Source organism: Microtus oregoni, unplaced genomic scaffold, assembly GCF_018167655.1.
Source record: "Microtus oregoni isolate MIOR12 unplaced genomic scaffold, Mior012 000011F_ref0000422, whole genome shotgun sequence".
Taxonomy (NCBI): domain Eukaryota; kingdom Metazoa; phylum Chordata; class Mammalia; order Rodentia; family Cricetidae; genus Microtus; species Microtus oregoni.
The window spans coordinates 3,225,201-3,241,734 of record NW_024543070.1 but is presented as its reverse complement, the minus strand read 5'-3'; the positions used below and the strand labels follow the sequence as shown (position 1 = coordinate 3,241,734).

Sequence of the window (16,534 nt, the reverse complement as noted above, 5' to 3'; positions counted from 1 at the left end):
TCTCTTTACATTAGATGCAGACCATTACAAAAAATAAAAATAAAAAAACACAACTGACCAAAATGCAGAGAACAAGAGATCCTGTGGTGTTCATTTGCAATTGATAAAACCACAACACAGCTCCTGCAGCTAAGTCTCAGGGATCATCGTGGAAGAGGGGATGGTAAGACTGTAAGAGCCAGAGAAACAGGGAGTTTTCTGTAAGATTGTATTTCCTAGAAATTTCAGAGATGCTACACCCGTGAAGTTTCATCACCATGGCTACCTAAACAAGACCAGAACAATGACGACACCAATGGACATGCTAGCATGGAAAGAGGGAAGCTTGCAGGGTCCAAATTCTAGAAAAAGAACTATGCACAGCTGGGGACTGCTGAGAGTAGGAGAAATGACCTTCCACTGGGAAAAGCCCCAACTTGTTATCTATATCAGGTGGTCAGCTCTGAGATTATATACATATAGGTAACATTATATGGAGTGAGAGGATTGTATTTATATATTTAGGAATCTGCGTGCACGTGTGTGTGTGTGTGTGTGTGTGTGTGTGTGTAGCACTAAAAATAATTAAAGAAAAAGAGGCCATGGATTTGAGAGAGGGCGAGGTAAGGGATTGGAGGGTGGAAAGGGGAAATGATGTAATGACATTGTAGTTTCAAAAATAGCAAAGGCACTCAAACAAGCATATCAACCATATACATGGCTTTAATGTTTTAACCAAAAATTAAATTCAGATATTTATTTGTAGGTAACAGCAAATGACCACTTTAGACAATTGAAATCATTTCTCAAGGCATTTTTATGTAATCATGCAATTACAGCACATAATAAAAAGGGGGTGAGAATGCAGTATAAAGCCTGTATCTAGGCATTTAAAATAAAAGCTCCTCAGACAAGTTACAAATGTTTTTACAAACAAAAGTTCCAGGAAAAAAAAATGGGAGAAATTAAACCTTCATTATCGACATTCTAAAACCAAATGACATGTGACCTACTGTGCAGCAAGCAGTTATATATTAAATGTCTGTATCCCATGGTCTAAGACTAAATGCATTTTACATTCAAGTTAAGATACTTCAGCACCATTTCAGCTTTTCAAAATGGCCTATACCTTTGGAAATCTGAGAATGAAATATAAATGGTTGATTTTTTAAAATTGTGTATGTAAATTCAAATAGGAAGCATGCATAAAGGGGGTCATTATATTACTTAATGTACTATGAGTAAAATGATTTCTAAAGTATTTCCTGACTAAGACTGTAGTATTTTTATACAATCTGGTGAAGATTAATGATCAGAAGTGGAAAACTTTTAGTGAACTACATACCCTCTAAATTCTGAACATAAAGATTTTCTGGAACTAGGCAACATATGCCACGGCCCCACTGGAGATGGGATCTGTGATCTCAATATCATGATATTACTTAGATGGCAAAGAGTTGACTTAACTATGTTGTTTCTTATTTTTCTTTAATGTAAAAACACGTTTCTTTTCAGTCCTTGGTGTTCCTTCTGTCATTCTCATTTCTTCTCTTTGTAAATTTAGAGTTTAGTAGACTAGCTTGTAGTTTTTATCATTATTCTTAGCAAACTAATTATCTATGAACTTGGTGGTCATTTAGAGAACAGACACCCAAGGGTTAAATATATGAAGGGTTGTGTTGGTACTTACAAAGCATTCTGATGCATTTTAAAATTGAGGAAAGGACAGAAATGTGTAGGAATAAACAGCCTCTTAATTGAAAGAAAATCAACCAAAAATTCCAAATTACATTTAAAAGGCAGACATTTCATGGGTTTAAACGTATTTTAATTACTAGAAATACATACATGTATACAATTAGTAATTTTTAACTTATGTTTTGAAAAACAAAGTATGGCCATGACAAATAGCAGTGTTTAAATTTTAAATTCTATAGACATATTTTTAACAGTTAAAAATGAAATAAGTTGAGCTTAATTTTCATACTTAGTAAGGTTAGGGACAGTCTTTGTTTTCTAATGTCTATTAAGTAAGTGCTTGGCTTATCCTGTCCCTCCCCTGACGATGACTAAGAGAAAAGTTCTCCTTGAAATTATTGTCCTAAACATCTAAAAGTCATATTATTAGCCTACTTTCTTATAGAGTTAAGAACCTTGGTGAGACGAGATCTTAAATCTCTGCATGCCAGCCTGGTTCAGTATTGATACTGACAGTAGTTTTTGTTTTGTTTTTAAAAGCACGCATATTAAAATATCTCTATCAGAATGATTATAATTTGAAAGGATCATTCTACAGTATTAAAACTGAAAGGCAATCTAAGGCAAAGAGGTACATCAAAGAAGCAATCCCATTGATCAGATACCAGCTCAATCCAAGTTCTGTCTTTATATACTTATGGGTAAGTGTGTACTCAGGCTGGTAAGAATCATGTGTACCGCGTTAACTGCTCTTGGCAACTGCCCCTCTCTGGCCCCTCTCACCTGCTCCTGCAGCGGTGAGTACAGTATGGTGATTAGTAATGGTTACCCTTACAACTCTGTGACATATAAGACAGGATTCCAGCTCGCTGAGAAAGGTCTGCCTGACACATTCTGGCATAGGAGCTACCTTACTTGAGATTTTAATGCTGGTTAATGAAGGAAAACTTCAGCTTAAGCACCAGGAACTTCAAAGTCTAACTTGATTTTCTTCTGCACCTTCTGAATGAAAAAGTTTCCAAATTCAACTGCTGCACAGTTTCACAGTTTGAAGTAAGGTCATAGCAGTCTCATGGTGACACACAGTCCGTGGTTCGCAGAGAGTACCTGTTTCTTTCTTTCCGCCAGCCTCTCAAGTATGCAATGCTATGTGCTTCGCTAATTCGGAGTGTCTTTTGTAAATACACAGAAACACGTACGGCCAATGCCTAAAGAACCTAGGATGATGGTCCTGTGTTTCACACACTAGGTCATCTATTAGAAACGATTTCATTTTTTAGCCTTCCCCTTAATAACTGAACATTTTAGAAGAATACTAGAGTTTAAAAAACATCCAAAAAAGGTTTTCCAGTATTTTTTTTTACAGTATTTTAAAGGCGGTTGTGGTGTTAGAGACTCACTGTGTAATCTCTAGTCAGCAGTGACTTAATTTTGCCAACAGATATGCTGCAGGGTATATCAGCTCTATATTGATCCCACGTCATCGAAATGATTTCCCTATGTCGCTAACCCCCACAATGGTCATATGAAGGTGGCCACATTAGACATTTCCGCACACAGAAAGATTAAGTGTAGAGGGGAATATTAGCAAATACCAGCCAGGAATTTGGAATTATCTACTTCATTCCAAAACAGAAGCTTACTCAAGTCGGAATAAAATTAAGCACTTAACAGAAGGGAAATTATCTAGTAAATCTGAAAATGTAAACATAAATTTATATAGGGATGTAACTGAATACACATATATTGCCATCTCTCTGCTAAAGAGTAATTTCTCATGACGACCATTATGTATTTGACCTTTCTTCAGCACCAAATGTATCCATTCCTGCTTACACAGTAGGAATATCATCTTTAAATCAGTCTACATTGAGTCAAATATAACCCCATCATTTTCGCTTCACTGGTCACTTCAAATTATGGCTCATTTATTAAAATGCCATTTTCCCTTTGCATTATAATATGAAATCTGGGGTTCTTTGAAAGAGCCACATAGGCACCTAAAAAGACTGAAGCACAGTTAATTCACAAAGAACATGAATAAGTATTTAAAGTTCCCCAAATAATGCTGATTTGAACGTTCAAGATCCAGTTATGCTAGTTGTTGTGAGAGAATCCGAACAAAATTTCCTTGTTGTTTGCCTTTTAAAATATGTAAGTCCTTCCTACAAAAGCTAACCTATGTTTTTCATATTTCCAAACACCAGGCACTGCTTTATCCAATGGGAGTTGGGCTTGCTTTCTAATACCTGTATTAAGAGAGCACACAGAACAAGTCATTAGCAGGATAACATCATGAATGAGCATAACACATAAGATTTTGGTAGGCCTTTTCAGAACTTGATGTAGCAAATTTCCTCGGCCTCAGCAATAATCATCTTGCAAAATTATGTTTGGAACATGATTTAACAGTGACTGGAGGAAAGGAATATGTAATCTGTCAATAGTATGGAGTAAATGTCTGATGTCCACAGTCTGGATATTTAAAAGGCAAAACAAACAGCAAAACTGAAAGAAGGAAAAGTCAAGCCGGAGTTGTGGAACCGGCACCAAAGCAGGTGAGCTCATTCCAGGGAGCAAGAGTGATACATGAGCCAGGAGGCATAGTCATGGCTTCTGAACCATCTTGCATTTTTCCTTCTCTGCCTGTTTCTGGGTGCAGAACAGTGGGTAGAGAGAGGAACAAAACCATGAGCCAGATATTGTCATGTTGAAATGCTGATCACTGGTCCTTGTAAAAGGAAAAACACATTTGCATTCAAATGATAAGCCGTCGATTTTTAAACCACAATTTCTGTGAGGAGAAAGCCCAGGCACGTAGCATGGCTGAAGTAAAAAGGGCCCAAGTCATGTAGGAAGACTGAGGGAAAGGGCTACATGAAGGGAACATACCAGATTATTGGGTGGATTTTACATCTCACCAGAAAGGTGTCAAATGTCTGACTGGCATGAGAAGCAACCAGTGAGCTAAGAGTGACATGCCATGAGAGTTAGGGAAGGACGGCAATAATGACAGCATGAGGTCACAAACTTCACCATCACACTGCCCACATGGCTTTACGTGCAATTTACTTCCTGCTCAAAAATGTCAGATAGTTTTCATGGCCCCCAGAAAGAAGCTCAGAATTCCTAGCTCATTCTTCACTTGTCCTTTTGAACGGATCACGGTTGACAAACCCAACTGGAAGATCTCTTTGTAAATATTGCCTGCAATCCCTTCCACGAGGAAGTTGTCTGTGACTCTGATGCCTCCAGACACGCCCTTCCTCAGCTTTGCTTTGGTAGTTCTGAGTCCTCAAGGCCAAATTCAAATGTTGTTCTGAAGTCAATTCTATATTTCTGTCGAGACGAAGTAATTCATGAATGAAGGGTTGAGTGGGACACTGTAGGCACCAGGCCTCTACCTGGCCATGGATATATGGTGTGAACAAGCAATTAGACCCTGGTCATTTGGGGTAAGGAAGGATACAACATTAAAGAAATTTAAGTGGACTACTCAGAAATTGCTATAGTAAGTCTACAAAGTAACCATTGCTCCCTAATACCAGGTTAGAACTTTAAATACACAGTACACAGTGAGAGTAAGTAAGCAAATGGAGAATGAGTTATTAAGAAATATAAAACTTAAATGAATCAACTACATATTAATTTTTATGATAAATTATTTTAGATTATGGAGCCTTCATTGATGCTGAGAAAAAGTCCATGCTTGGTGGACCAATGACCTAGGTAAGTTTTCTGTGCTGTGGACATGTTCAAAAGAGTGTAATTTTCTAGTATTATCTCTTTACTGTTATGAACCTCATTTACTTCTAATAATATGATAATGCTTACAAAGTACAGAGTGACTCTGTTCCGTTATGTAAGAAAAGGGTCCTGCGTGAGGTAACATGGTGCCTTTAAGCTACCAGTATCTCTGCAATATCAGTGCAAAGATGATGTGTGTTCAGTTACTCCCATAGTCTTCTCACTGTTTGGAAGGCACAACTAGCATAACATGAAGCAAGCAAAGCTTTGAAGGAGTCAGGCAAAACAGGTAGCAACCGGGCAAACTTACTCTACATTCTTCTTCACTAAAGAACTTCTGCTTAATATTTATGGGCTGAGATTCCTTCTAAGATTCTGAAACTGTTTTGGGGACTAAGGGATTTATAGAGGGAACACACACACACACACACACACACACACACACCCCACACACATTTTGCAACCAGTACATGAAAGTGTACCTTGGAAAATGCTTTGAATTTCTTTTCATCCCCATCAGGGAGCATAGAGGAAAGAGAGGAAAGCCCATAGGTGTGGCTCCTACAAGCTCACTCGCACTGTTTAATGAGCAATTTGTTGGTCTGGACCACAACAGAACTTGGCAGATAAATACTGCATCTTTCCACGTGAACACTGTTTAAGTTATAGTTTGAGTAAAACCTCACTGCATCCTCTTTCTCTAGTATTGTCAAAAGTAATAACATGGTTCCAACAATTAATTATTGTTTTGCTTTACTTACAAGGAAGCTATAGTAGTAGAAGCAAACACCGATGCTGTATAAATCCAGGTGACAAAACTTGTAAGCCTTTCCCAGTCTTTTGGCTAATATAAAGAACAAAGCTCCTTATAAAAGAAATTACCTAGCTTGCCAAATAATACTTACGGTGAAATTGTGCAGCCTGAGGCATAGGCATGGTGTCCTGTGTAGCGAATGTCACAGCGTACAATATTGTTACTGTAGTCTGATTCAGGCACCAGGTAGCTGGGGTTTACACTGACCTGCACAACAAAAAGAATTGTGAGCTGGGTGGCCATGGTGGCACATGCCTTTAATTCCAGCACTCAGGAGACAAAGGCAGGTGGATCTCAGTGAGTTCGAGGTCAGCCTGGTCTACAGAGAAAGTTCCAGGACAGCAAGGACTGTTACACAGAGAAACCCTGTCTCAAACAAACAAACAAACAAAAAATACCATGATGAAAGACTTCTTATTCACTGTATACTGTTATTCCCTCCTACTTCTAGAGATGCCAAAGTGAAATTGCTAACAAGGGACTCAGTTAAATCAAGCAAGAAAAGTAGTTAGTTTAAGTAAAGCATATAGTTAAACACTGTATACATTACAAAGGAAGTTGTGTAAATTTCTCTGAGCTCTTTTTAAAAACATCATACCCTGGGTTCCTTAAAAATTGTTTTGAAGAGTGTTTGATTACTTTCAAGACCATGATTATTTAATATTTGAAACCAGAGAAAGGGAATGTATTGAATTGTCAGGGTCAATTACATGTGTTCAAAGCACCTACCTTTAGAATATAGTTTCCAGGTTGTACGTCTGTGATATCAATCCACTGGCAGTCTATGTCTGCTGCATAGGTATCATAACATCCTGGACTCAATCCCTGAAATCAGCAAAATTGGAAAAATTATATTTTAGTGTATGGCTAGACCAAGCTAAAACAAACATGGTATGATTGGTAAATTAGAATAATTTGACATAAAAATCATACTTCTCTTTCATCTCCATTGAGAACCACATATTACCCAGTCTTATAATATCTGAGGCTTTATAGGGACTGCAGTAGGAAGTAGTGAGTCTTACTTCACAAGTCATCAGTGGAAAATAGTCTTATGCAACAATATAGGCCTCCACCATAATTCAAGTTATCACCCCAGGTTCTATCAGAGAACTCCCCTGCATTCACCTTTGTGTGTTGCAGTTGTCTATGGACTTTTGTCATATTTAGTTTTATAGTTAGTATTCATCCATTTCTGCTGTATCTTATAATCATATTACAAAAACACCTCAAGGGTAGAGTCTAGTTGTATCCTTGAATAACTAACATTGATTATTATTTTGTGCCAGAACTGTTTTAAACATATTACATGAAGCCAGTTCTCACAACTGCATGAGACAGGTGTATTACTGTCTCCATTTTATTTTATTGATAAGGAAACCGAGGCACACTAAGGTCAAATAGCTTATTCCAGGGCAAACAGCTAGGGATTGACTGAGTTGGTTTCAAGATTATATAAACAGGGTCTAGGGTACCTTTTCTCAGTTACTACATTTCCACTATCAAATAATCAGTAAAATCTTTGTTGAGTCAGAAGTATGGATATATTCCCAAACTGGTCCATACTGCACCAGTCCGCATGCTAAAACATTCACACCAACAAGACATCTGTTGTGTCATAAGGCTACCAGGAGAAAAACCCAAGAACATATGGTCCTTGCTCTTGTGAAGCTGAAGAAATTTTCTCCTACTGGGGGAGACATATCTTCATACTTTCCTATTTCCTCATGAGAACTTTTAACTTTAAGATTATCAGTGTTTTCATTCTGCTAATCAGAGTTGATTAAAAACTGTATGTTACAGTCACTTGAGCACAGCGGTGCCATCTAAAATCATCTCTCAAGTTTGCTTTGGTGCTTAAGGTCATTTTGGCCAACAAAGAAAACAAAAGCCTCTCAACGTGCTTTAGGGGTGTGGGCTTAGCTATGTCTGGATTTGGGAAGAGTGAGCAATTTTGCTAATCGTAGTGCAGGACAGCATAGACAGGCCAACTCGAGATTGCTCAAGCCACAGGAGTAAGAGCGATCATTGCCTGGGTTCCCACCTTGATCTGTTCTCATTTTATGTGTAAGATAGGAAATACAAGAGAAGGAACTTTTGGTTCCACCACACCCTTCTCTGATTCTGGCACCTTACACACTAAGTGACTATGAACTGCTGCCACTACCATTACTACTATTCCACACGTGACTTTCTAAATTATGCACTGGATTAGATACCCATCAAAGACAGGTGTAAGTAATAAGTAATGCTCCATTTCCAAGTGAATACAAGTGTTTCAGAAATGCTGAAGCTATCACTGTAGGCATACACCTTTAATTCCCATTCTCAGAATGCTGAGGCAGGGAAACAATTTAAGTCCATGAATTTGACACTGGTCTCGGTCACACAATCTTAAAGCACTATGTGTGTGTGTAAGCATAAATTGCTGACGGTGTTACTCTATGATTCACTAACTCACAGAACTTAATTGAACTTGCAAATAAATGCCCGACGTTACCCCGGCCACTGAGCAAGTAGACATTTCAGTATTCAAAGTCAAATATAAAACTAAATTGAAAGTATAACTTCATTCTAGACTATCTAAATTCATTATCTGGTTCCAGCAAAACATAACTGTTTGCTACTTTTAATCAATGAGTATGATGTGTCTATTTTTAATTGTGCATGAATTTAGTATGTACATTTATAATTTTAGAACATGTGGTTTTTATATATAACATAGGCATAAGTTATACCTAGTTATATACATAAACATTTAGTGAACATGAAACTAGTATAACAAAACTAATAAAAGTCAATATTAGGGATCTTTGTGAACGTTCTATTTTTTTTCTTTAAATGAATTCTGTTCAAGAGACTATTGAGGAAAAAAACTGAATACATCACTTACAATGCAAAACCTGCTATAAAAAAATTGTTAAGACTTGTGTAGAGAAGGATGCACATAAAAAAGAGTGAGATTATGCCAGAGAATGGGGGAGCTTATGATACTGAAATATGCACCCCCCAAGTGTTCCATCTTAGGATACGAGGACCGACATGTGTTATTTTCTGAATAGGGAAAATAAGTGCCCCAGATCCTCTCCTGGTGATCACAGAATAAGAAGGCAATCTCTGGACGGGTACATGCTTAATATATGGGTGGCTTTCATCTTTCACTTAAAGCGTATGTCTTGCCCCTCCCAACCTATGTTAAATATAACCACTTCCCTTTCTAACCACTTTGATGAGCTAAGCTCAGAGGAAAGAAGTATGGTCCACACATGTAGGTCACTAAAAAGCTTCCGGCCACAACCTTGGAATCTGCTCCCCAAGATGACGACTGCTGATGTCTTTGTGCCCTGAGTAATGTACATTCAGGAGTTACTTGCCAAGAGCTGGGCTGGAGTAAAATTATAATGTCCTTTTACAAATTAGGGTTTTGGATGGAAGTACTGACATAGTTTTTAACTGACACACATTTTCCAATTCTCAAGCATACAATAGTGCTTAGCCCAGCACTATTAAAAACAAATTCGTCCAGAGGACAGCTGACATTAATTACACTGGAGGTTTAAATATACATGTGTGGAGAAGGAAATGTGTCTTTCTGTTCTCATTTGCATTATTGAAAGTGATGCTGTTTCGAGTGTTTTTAAGAAACTGACTTCTACTTTTTGTTCTAACTTTAGGCACTATTCCATGTTAAGCCTGAAGGTGGGAAAGAGAATGGTTTTGCAGGTAAGAGAACGGTTGTACATTGCCAAGAGTTATTTATAGCCAATTACAGAATGCGGAACGAAGGCAGCTGTTTTAAGTCGTTCATGTGTATTCAGAGAGTAAACTACTTTCCGTTGTGTGGCAAGGATCCACACTGGCCTTCTGTGGCCACCAGCAGGGGCTGCACGCACAGCTGGAACCACTTTAAAAGCAATTTGCACCACCCAGTCCTTTGCCTTTTCCCAATTGCTTTCCACGTCAATAAGATAACCTCAAAATGAAACAAAGGCTTGAAAAAAGAAGGGTGGGGGAGAAAGAAAATAGCTGAAGACCTTGTCTTCATCATCTCTGGATATCTGTGGATTCCTGATGTCTGAGCGCCAGCCTACCTGTGTGTGTGCAGTGCACGCAAAGCGCCTATGGTAGCCGTAGTCACAGGATGTATCCTCGAGACAGAAGCTTGCTTTGTGGCCTTCAGCCACTCTCCTCTGTGTGTTGGCATCAAGCAGGTCGTAGTGGCTGAATTCATCCATGCTGTGGTAATGTCTAATGTCCCACACAATGATAAAACAACAGTCAGTGACATGTAGAGAAAATAATGAGGACAGTGAATGACCTCCTTATCTCATAGATTCGATGGTGTTGTGCTCACAAATTCAAACAGGGCAAGTTTATCTTCTTGTCTTTTAATTTCTTAAAGGTTTATTTATTTTGCATATGTGAATGTTTTGCTTATAAGTTATATGTGCACCATGCATATTCCTAGTGCCCAAGGTCAGAAGCGGACATTGAATCCTTTGGAACTGGAGATGAGATATGGGCAGTTATGAACCGCCATGTGGGTACTGGGAATGGAACCTGAGTCCTCTGCAAGAGCAGCAAGTGCTCTTAACACTAAGTCATCTCTCCAGTCCAAACCTCCTTCCCTCTTTCTAGATGGGATTTCACAGTGTAGCTATGGCTGTCCTGGAACTTACTCTGTAGAACATGCTGGCTTGAATTCAGAGATCTACCTGCCTCTGCCTCCTAAGTGCTTGGAGTAATGGCATGTGCCACCATGCCTAGCTACCAAGTTCATCTTCTTGGAGGGATATTCATGACAGATGCTTTTGTTTTAGTAAGAAGGACATAAATGAATCAAAACTGCAGGCTTTTAACTTTACTTCTCGGTAAGGACAGAATATGTGTTTCTTTACACAGGGCTTTATCTTTGAACTTTAAATGGAGACAACTGAGTATCTGTTCTTGTGACCTGTGGAGTCTCAGATGTATGTCCCCGGGTGTCACTTCTGATGGTGGTGATATGACGGTTTTACACAAGAGCTTTACTCAAGGGAACTTGCTAGGACTGTCGAAAAACTAGAGTTCCAAAGTTTTAAAGTCTTTTCGGAAGTGCAAGGGGGAAACAATAGCATGTTTTTCTACTACTATTGTTTAAATAGTACAAACTTTCATTTCAAAATAAAATTTAAATAGTCTTTCTATTTTAATATGGAAACTGTGCATCTTAAGTCTGCTTTCCTCTTATTCATTAAGTACAAGGCTCCTGAGCTCTTCCTCATCTCACATGGGAGAGGAGCAGCAATGAGAAAGAGTTTGGATTTCTGCGAGAAGGAGACCACACATCAGGATTTCCTGGCCCTGACTAGTTGGCACATTACCTCGCAAATGATGGCATAACCATGTGTAATTTAAAATTGAAACTTTTAATTTATAAAGAGTAGGGAAACCCATCTGGGGCTGATATGGTCCTTTCCAAAGATGGAAGTGGATCATTCCTGAAGTCTGTCTCATGTGTGCTCCATTGAGAATGAATGGCCTCTGAATCCTTAAAGATAACCAACTGCACATGGTCTTGTCTATAGTAGACACTTTTACAGACGAGTCAGTTCTACCCTTAGCCATTATGGTGTCCTTTCAACAGTTTTAACGAACCTGACTTAAGTTTCCAATTCAAAAGATAATGGGATTTAGTGGTGAAGGGCCTATTTTTAAGGTTTAACATCATTCAATGAATCAAACTGTATAGTAAAAGTTCTAAGTATAAACAATAGCAAATCTCTGGCTTTAGGCAAGACATGTGAATAGTTATCTGAAAGCTGTAAAGGGCCCAGAGTATGAGAGGCCCATCTACTTACTGGTGACAGCTGTGCCACTCCCAGGAATATCGAGGGCGGCTTGGTAGGAAGTCAGATGTCCCTTGGTTTTTCACTCTTTGGGGAAATCGTAGCAGTACCCTGTGATCATAATCTCTGACATCCGCCCTATATGCTGAACTGTGATATTAGAGAAGAAATATTAGAGCCAGTGAATACTTATGAAAAACAAAACTACAAAGAAGAGCTCACTGTTACGAGGTAGTGTCATCTCCCCTTCCCCAACTAGCCTCTCAGGGCAAAGAGACAGTCCTGAGCTCCTGTCCAGTCCTGGAAGAATAAAAACGTATCTGGTGGATGAGTAAATGAAGGACGATAGGAAAAACCTACAGAGCTTAAAATTAGTATTTACACTAAAAAAATGATTGACAAGAGACTCTGCTTCTAAAAACTATGAAATAGCTATAGTAATGATCACGTGCCTAAAAAGATCCAAGATATCTATTCATAAATTGGTAGTTCTAAGAGATAAAGTGGGGAAGCACTCTAAAATAAGACAGCTAGCTTGAGACAGACAGCTTTATACTTCACTATCATCAGACAGGGGGCTGTTCTCTACTATCTTCCAGAGTTCTCGGGAGTGAAATTCAGCAGGAAGTTCTTCCCTTATCCCTACGACCATAAAAACGTCAACGAGGAAAAAAGGTTCATATAGCACTTCTGGGATGCTACTACGTTTTAATGGTCTGGGTCGGAATACCATGAGTGACCCATTTTACTAAAAGTACCACCAGAACTATGCAAGCATCTTCTGCTCCCTCTGCTGGCTGCCAGCAGCAAAATCGGATAATTCCAAGTCTAGAATAGCTATTTTATTTTGGGACAGACAGGAAAACAAAACTCTTGCTCACAGTCTTATACCAAAACAACCCAGTTAATCACCGCCTGAAAGAAATGTGGAATGCGGTCTTTACCAATGGGGGGCACCACCGTGGCAAACACAGCCCTAGACCATTAGGGAATAATAACCAGAGATTCCTTTCTAGCCCTCCTCCCCCATGTTGTTGATCGCTGAGTCCTGTATTGTAGAAAGCTGTTGGAAGTAATTTGCCCCAATGCCTAATAGGAATCTTGGTAAAGAACCTGAGACCCAGTCTCCAGAATAAGGATTCCCCACCCCCGCGCCACACGCACACCCGATTTGCGCCTCCTCAATGAGGTGGTACCCATAAGAACATTCCAAATTAACTCTCTCTCCAAGTCAGCCTGCCCAGGAGGTCACGTCCCACTTCCCAGCCCTTGTCTGCACTGAACAGCCGCAGAACTAGGTGCCTGGTGATCCCAGGATCAAGATGGGAAGCCGGGCTGTGGAAATCCATACCTGGCCAGGCAGTTTTCTTCCGCAGCGCATCTCAGGTTGTACATAGCCATCTTCTGGACATATGTGGATGCCTGGATGTAGTAGGGGTCCGGCACCAGGTCCGGCAGACCTAAAAATAAGACAAGCAGATGACCTCTGAGTCCAGGTCCCCTCTTTGTCACCCTTTGCCCACCAAGTCCGCCGGGTGGGGCTGAGTGTGTGGAAGAACAGGGAGCGCCAAGGCTAGGAAGGAAAGGGAAGAGGAAGCTGCTGGAGCCAGGAACGCTGTTTCCATCAGATTCCAGAGTTGGCAGGTCAGGCGAGGGGGAAGTGGAGGGGGGGGGGGGGTCGAGTCTGCGGGGACCAGAGCCCGCCATGCTCAGACGTCTAGACAGCACCGACTTGCGGCCAGGGTGCCCAGGTGTCTTAGGTTCACCTGGGGGTGCTTACCGTACTGGAAGTAACCAGTGCCATATCCGGGTCGGTACCTGCTCCCAGGCCGGGGCCTCTCATATGTGTCGTAGTAGTTATAATAGGGATTGTCGTCGGAGTACTTGTAGGGATTGTAGGGGTCGTCGCCCACCATGCGGTCTACGTGGCTGGGAGGTCTCAGGTTACTGAGCTGCGGGGGCTGTGGCGACTCAGTCCGGTTCCCTGTGCGCCGTGAGGCTCCATCGCGAACCCCCGACGGCGAGAAGCCAGCTTGGAACCAGTGGCGGGCGGCGGGCCGGGGACGGCTGGCGGCGACCCCAGATGGGCTTGGTGTCCGCGCGCGAGCCGAGGCCGTGCGGTTGTCACGCAGCAACAGAATAGGCGTGCGCGGCTGCGGGGCGGCGTTGCCGTCGGGTCCCGGTGCAGTGACACTGGGGTCGCGGCGACGCTGCGGTTGATACTGCGCCCCCAAGCTCAGCAGACTAAACACCTGCCCGTTGTTCTCCCATTGGATTGTCTGGCGCCAGGCGCCCGGGGCCGCGGGTGGCTCGCGCGGGGCCTGCGGAGCGCATCGTAGAAGGGGACAGAGCTGCAGCGGCCCCAGCAGAAGCACGGTCCAGGCGAAACGCATGGCTCTCCCGGCTAGTCCCTTCTCGGGGAGGACGTGGCTGGGAGAGAATGCAGACGGGGCTCAGATCCCGCGAAGGAACGAGACCTCTTCGGGCCGGGAGGAGGGAGAGGCGCGGGGATGGGTCGCAGTGAGTCGTGCCAAGGGCGGACGGCAGACCCTGCCCCCCAGCCCCGGCGGCCGTCGGACGTGGCACAGTCTCTCTCTCCCCTTTCCCAGTCCTGGAAGGCGACAGGGAGCGGCGTGCGATTGTCCCGGAGAGCGCACAGTGTCTGGAGTAAAAGAAGGGGGAGAGATTTTAAACTTTCTGACAAGTTTGCAGTTACACAAGCCGTTCTGGCCTCGCTGCCCCTCCGCTATTTGTTCACGTACTGCGATTGGAAACGTGCAAGGCGGACAGCTCCTCCACTCTGCCCCTCCTCCCCTTCCCGCTCCACTCCCCTCCTCCCCAGACACGTTGCACAGGGAGAGTTAAGGGGAAAGAACAAAACGGAACACACATTCTGAGACACACTCGGCTTAATCTGGGCCGAACATGCAGGAATTTCAAAAGACTCAGACAGGCGAAGGCAGCCAGGCCATGGGTCCAAGCCAAAATATGCATGAAGAAAAATGCTATTAGGTCACCAGCCCTGGAGAGGCGGGAAGTCAAGAGGTGGGGAGAGCATTGGGGCCAAAGTGTGCATGTTGGGATGGGGGAGGTTGTGACTAACGTTTATCCATAAAGAAGTTAAACCAGACGAATTTCCCAATGCACACTCACCCCGCTTTTATGGGAAGCGCCCTCCTCAGCAAATAAACCCCAGGATATCAAATTTTGTTTTTCTGGCTGTAGGTAATATGAGAAATGGGTTACAAATCTGTTTCCTACAGTGAGTATTTTAATAACCAAAGTGAAAATTTACAGCGAACAAAGTTTGCTAGGTTGAAGCAGTGAATAAATATCTCTCTCCCTCTCCCTCTCCCTCTCCCTCCCCCCCCCCACCTCTCTCTCCAGATAGCCAGACCAATTAGCACTTTAAGTGACAATGAAGATCTTTCATGCCTACTGTGTACCGGAGAGTGGTCAAAGACGTCTTCAGGTAGACAGACGATTGATTTGACTTCTTGCTCTTTCTCTTCTGTGTCTAATAAGAAGGTTTGACGTCACACTTTAAACTCAAATTACCAATATTAAATGTTGAAATTCAATAAAGTGTCCAGTAGCAGCTTTTGATTCCTTTTGCGCTCTAAACAGAGGTGTTACAAGATCAACAGCCTTTGAGTTCAGAGTTTGGTACAAAGAAGGCAGTAGGTGTGGCCAGGAGAAGGAGTGGGAGGACAATCTGCGACTGGGGAGAGATGCCTAATAGACCAGCTATTCACATCCCACTCAGGGTCCGGGAAGCTCTGGGCCCAATTCAAAGGAAAATTGCTACTCAGTGGCCCTGTTTAAACTGCTAGGCAAAACCAGAGTTTAGCATCCATTTTATTGGTCCCATCATTGAGCTGTTGTCTAGACACACTTCACTCTCACCTCTTAGTCTCTGGCTTTCCATAACTGATCACCCCACGAGGCGGTTGGTGGATATCTGCTAGTTTGTCTGCTCCGCAGCCATTTCCCCTTTCTTACTGTTCTTTGGGAAACTCTGCAGGAACCTCTGACCCCACCTCCCCCGCCACAGTCACCCCATTTCCCCACCCCTGTAGTGAGGTTGGACTGGGAAGACATTCAGGAGACTTCATCACTTCAAGAAGTGGTCATGAGATCTGAGTTTGTCCTAATTAATCTGCCTTCCTAGAATCTGAATGTCAAGTTGGTCACATGGCCAAAAATGTTCCTCCTCCCACTGCTAGAAAAAGTGACAACTTCTGGCTCTCCAGCGTTTTCTTCAGATTTTCTCGTGTGTTCTACTGTGGATTGACATAGTCGGCTTCTGTCATCTGCCACTGGAGCATCCTGACTGACAGGGGAGGTGGGGCTGCTTCTCTCAGCTAGTTAAACCACAGGATAGAGAGTCCAGGGTAATGCGTCTGACTTTTTGAGTCAAGTTGGATGGAGCCCATACATGAGCACATACCTTTCTTGGTCACCAACG

General features: G+C 42.0%; 1 protein-coding gene across 2 annotated transcripts; it reads right to left on the bottom strand.

Moving 5' to 3' along the window:
• Window positions 1-727: 727 nt before the first annotated feature.
• LOC121453380 (protein-lysine 6-oxidase) lies at window positions 728-14,795 on the bottom strand. Of its 2 annotated transcripts, XM_041660114.1 has the most exons (7): window positions 13,847-14,795; window positions 13,418-13,526; window positions 12,079-12,216; window positions 10,330-10,486; window positions 6,968-7,063; window positions 6,330-6,445; window positions 728-3,926 (listed from the first exon to the last, which is right to left on the bottom strand). In XM_041660114.1, the coding sequence occupies exons 1-7, from the start codon at window positions 14,457-14,459 to the stop codon at window positions 3,920-3,922; spliced, it is 1,236 nt and encodes a 411-aa protein (XP_041516048.1). In that variant the 5' UTR covers window positions 14,460-14,795; the 3' UTR covers window positions 728-3,919. The 2 variants fall into 2 exon arrangements, with proteins under 2 accessions (XP_041516048.1, XP_041516049.1); XM_041660115.1 differs by lacking the exon at window positions 728-3,926 and having other exon boundaries at window positions 6,326-6,445.
• Between the last annotated feature and the right edge of the window lie 1,739 nt (window positions 14,796-16,534).

Bases quoted from the DNA above. Each gene is read 5' to 3' on its own strand.
- LOC121453380 (XM_041660114.1), bottom strand. From the start codon at position 14,459: ATGCGTTTCGCCTGGACCGTGCTTCTGCTGGGGCCGCTGCAGCTCTGT. The intron at 7,064-10,329 runs GTAGGCTGGCGC...TGCTGATTTCAG, and splicing joins CGTGCACTGCACACACACAG to GGATTGAGTCCAGGATGTTA. The intron at 6,446-6,967 runs GTAGGTGCTTTG...TTTGTTGTGCAG, and splicing joins CTGGAAACTATATTCTAAAG to GTCAGTGTAAACCCCAGCTA.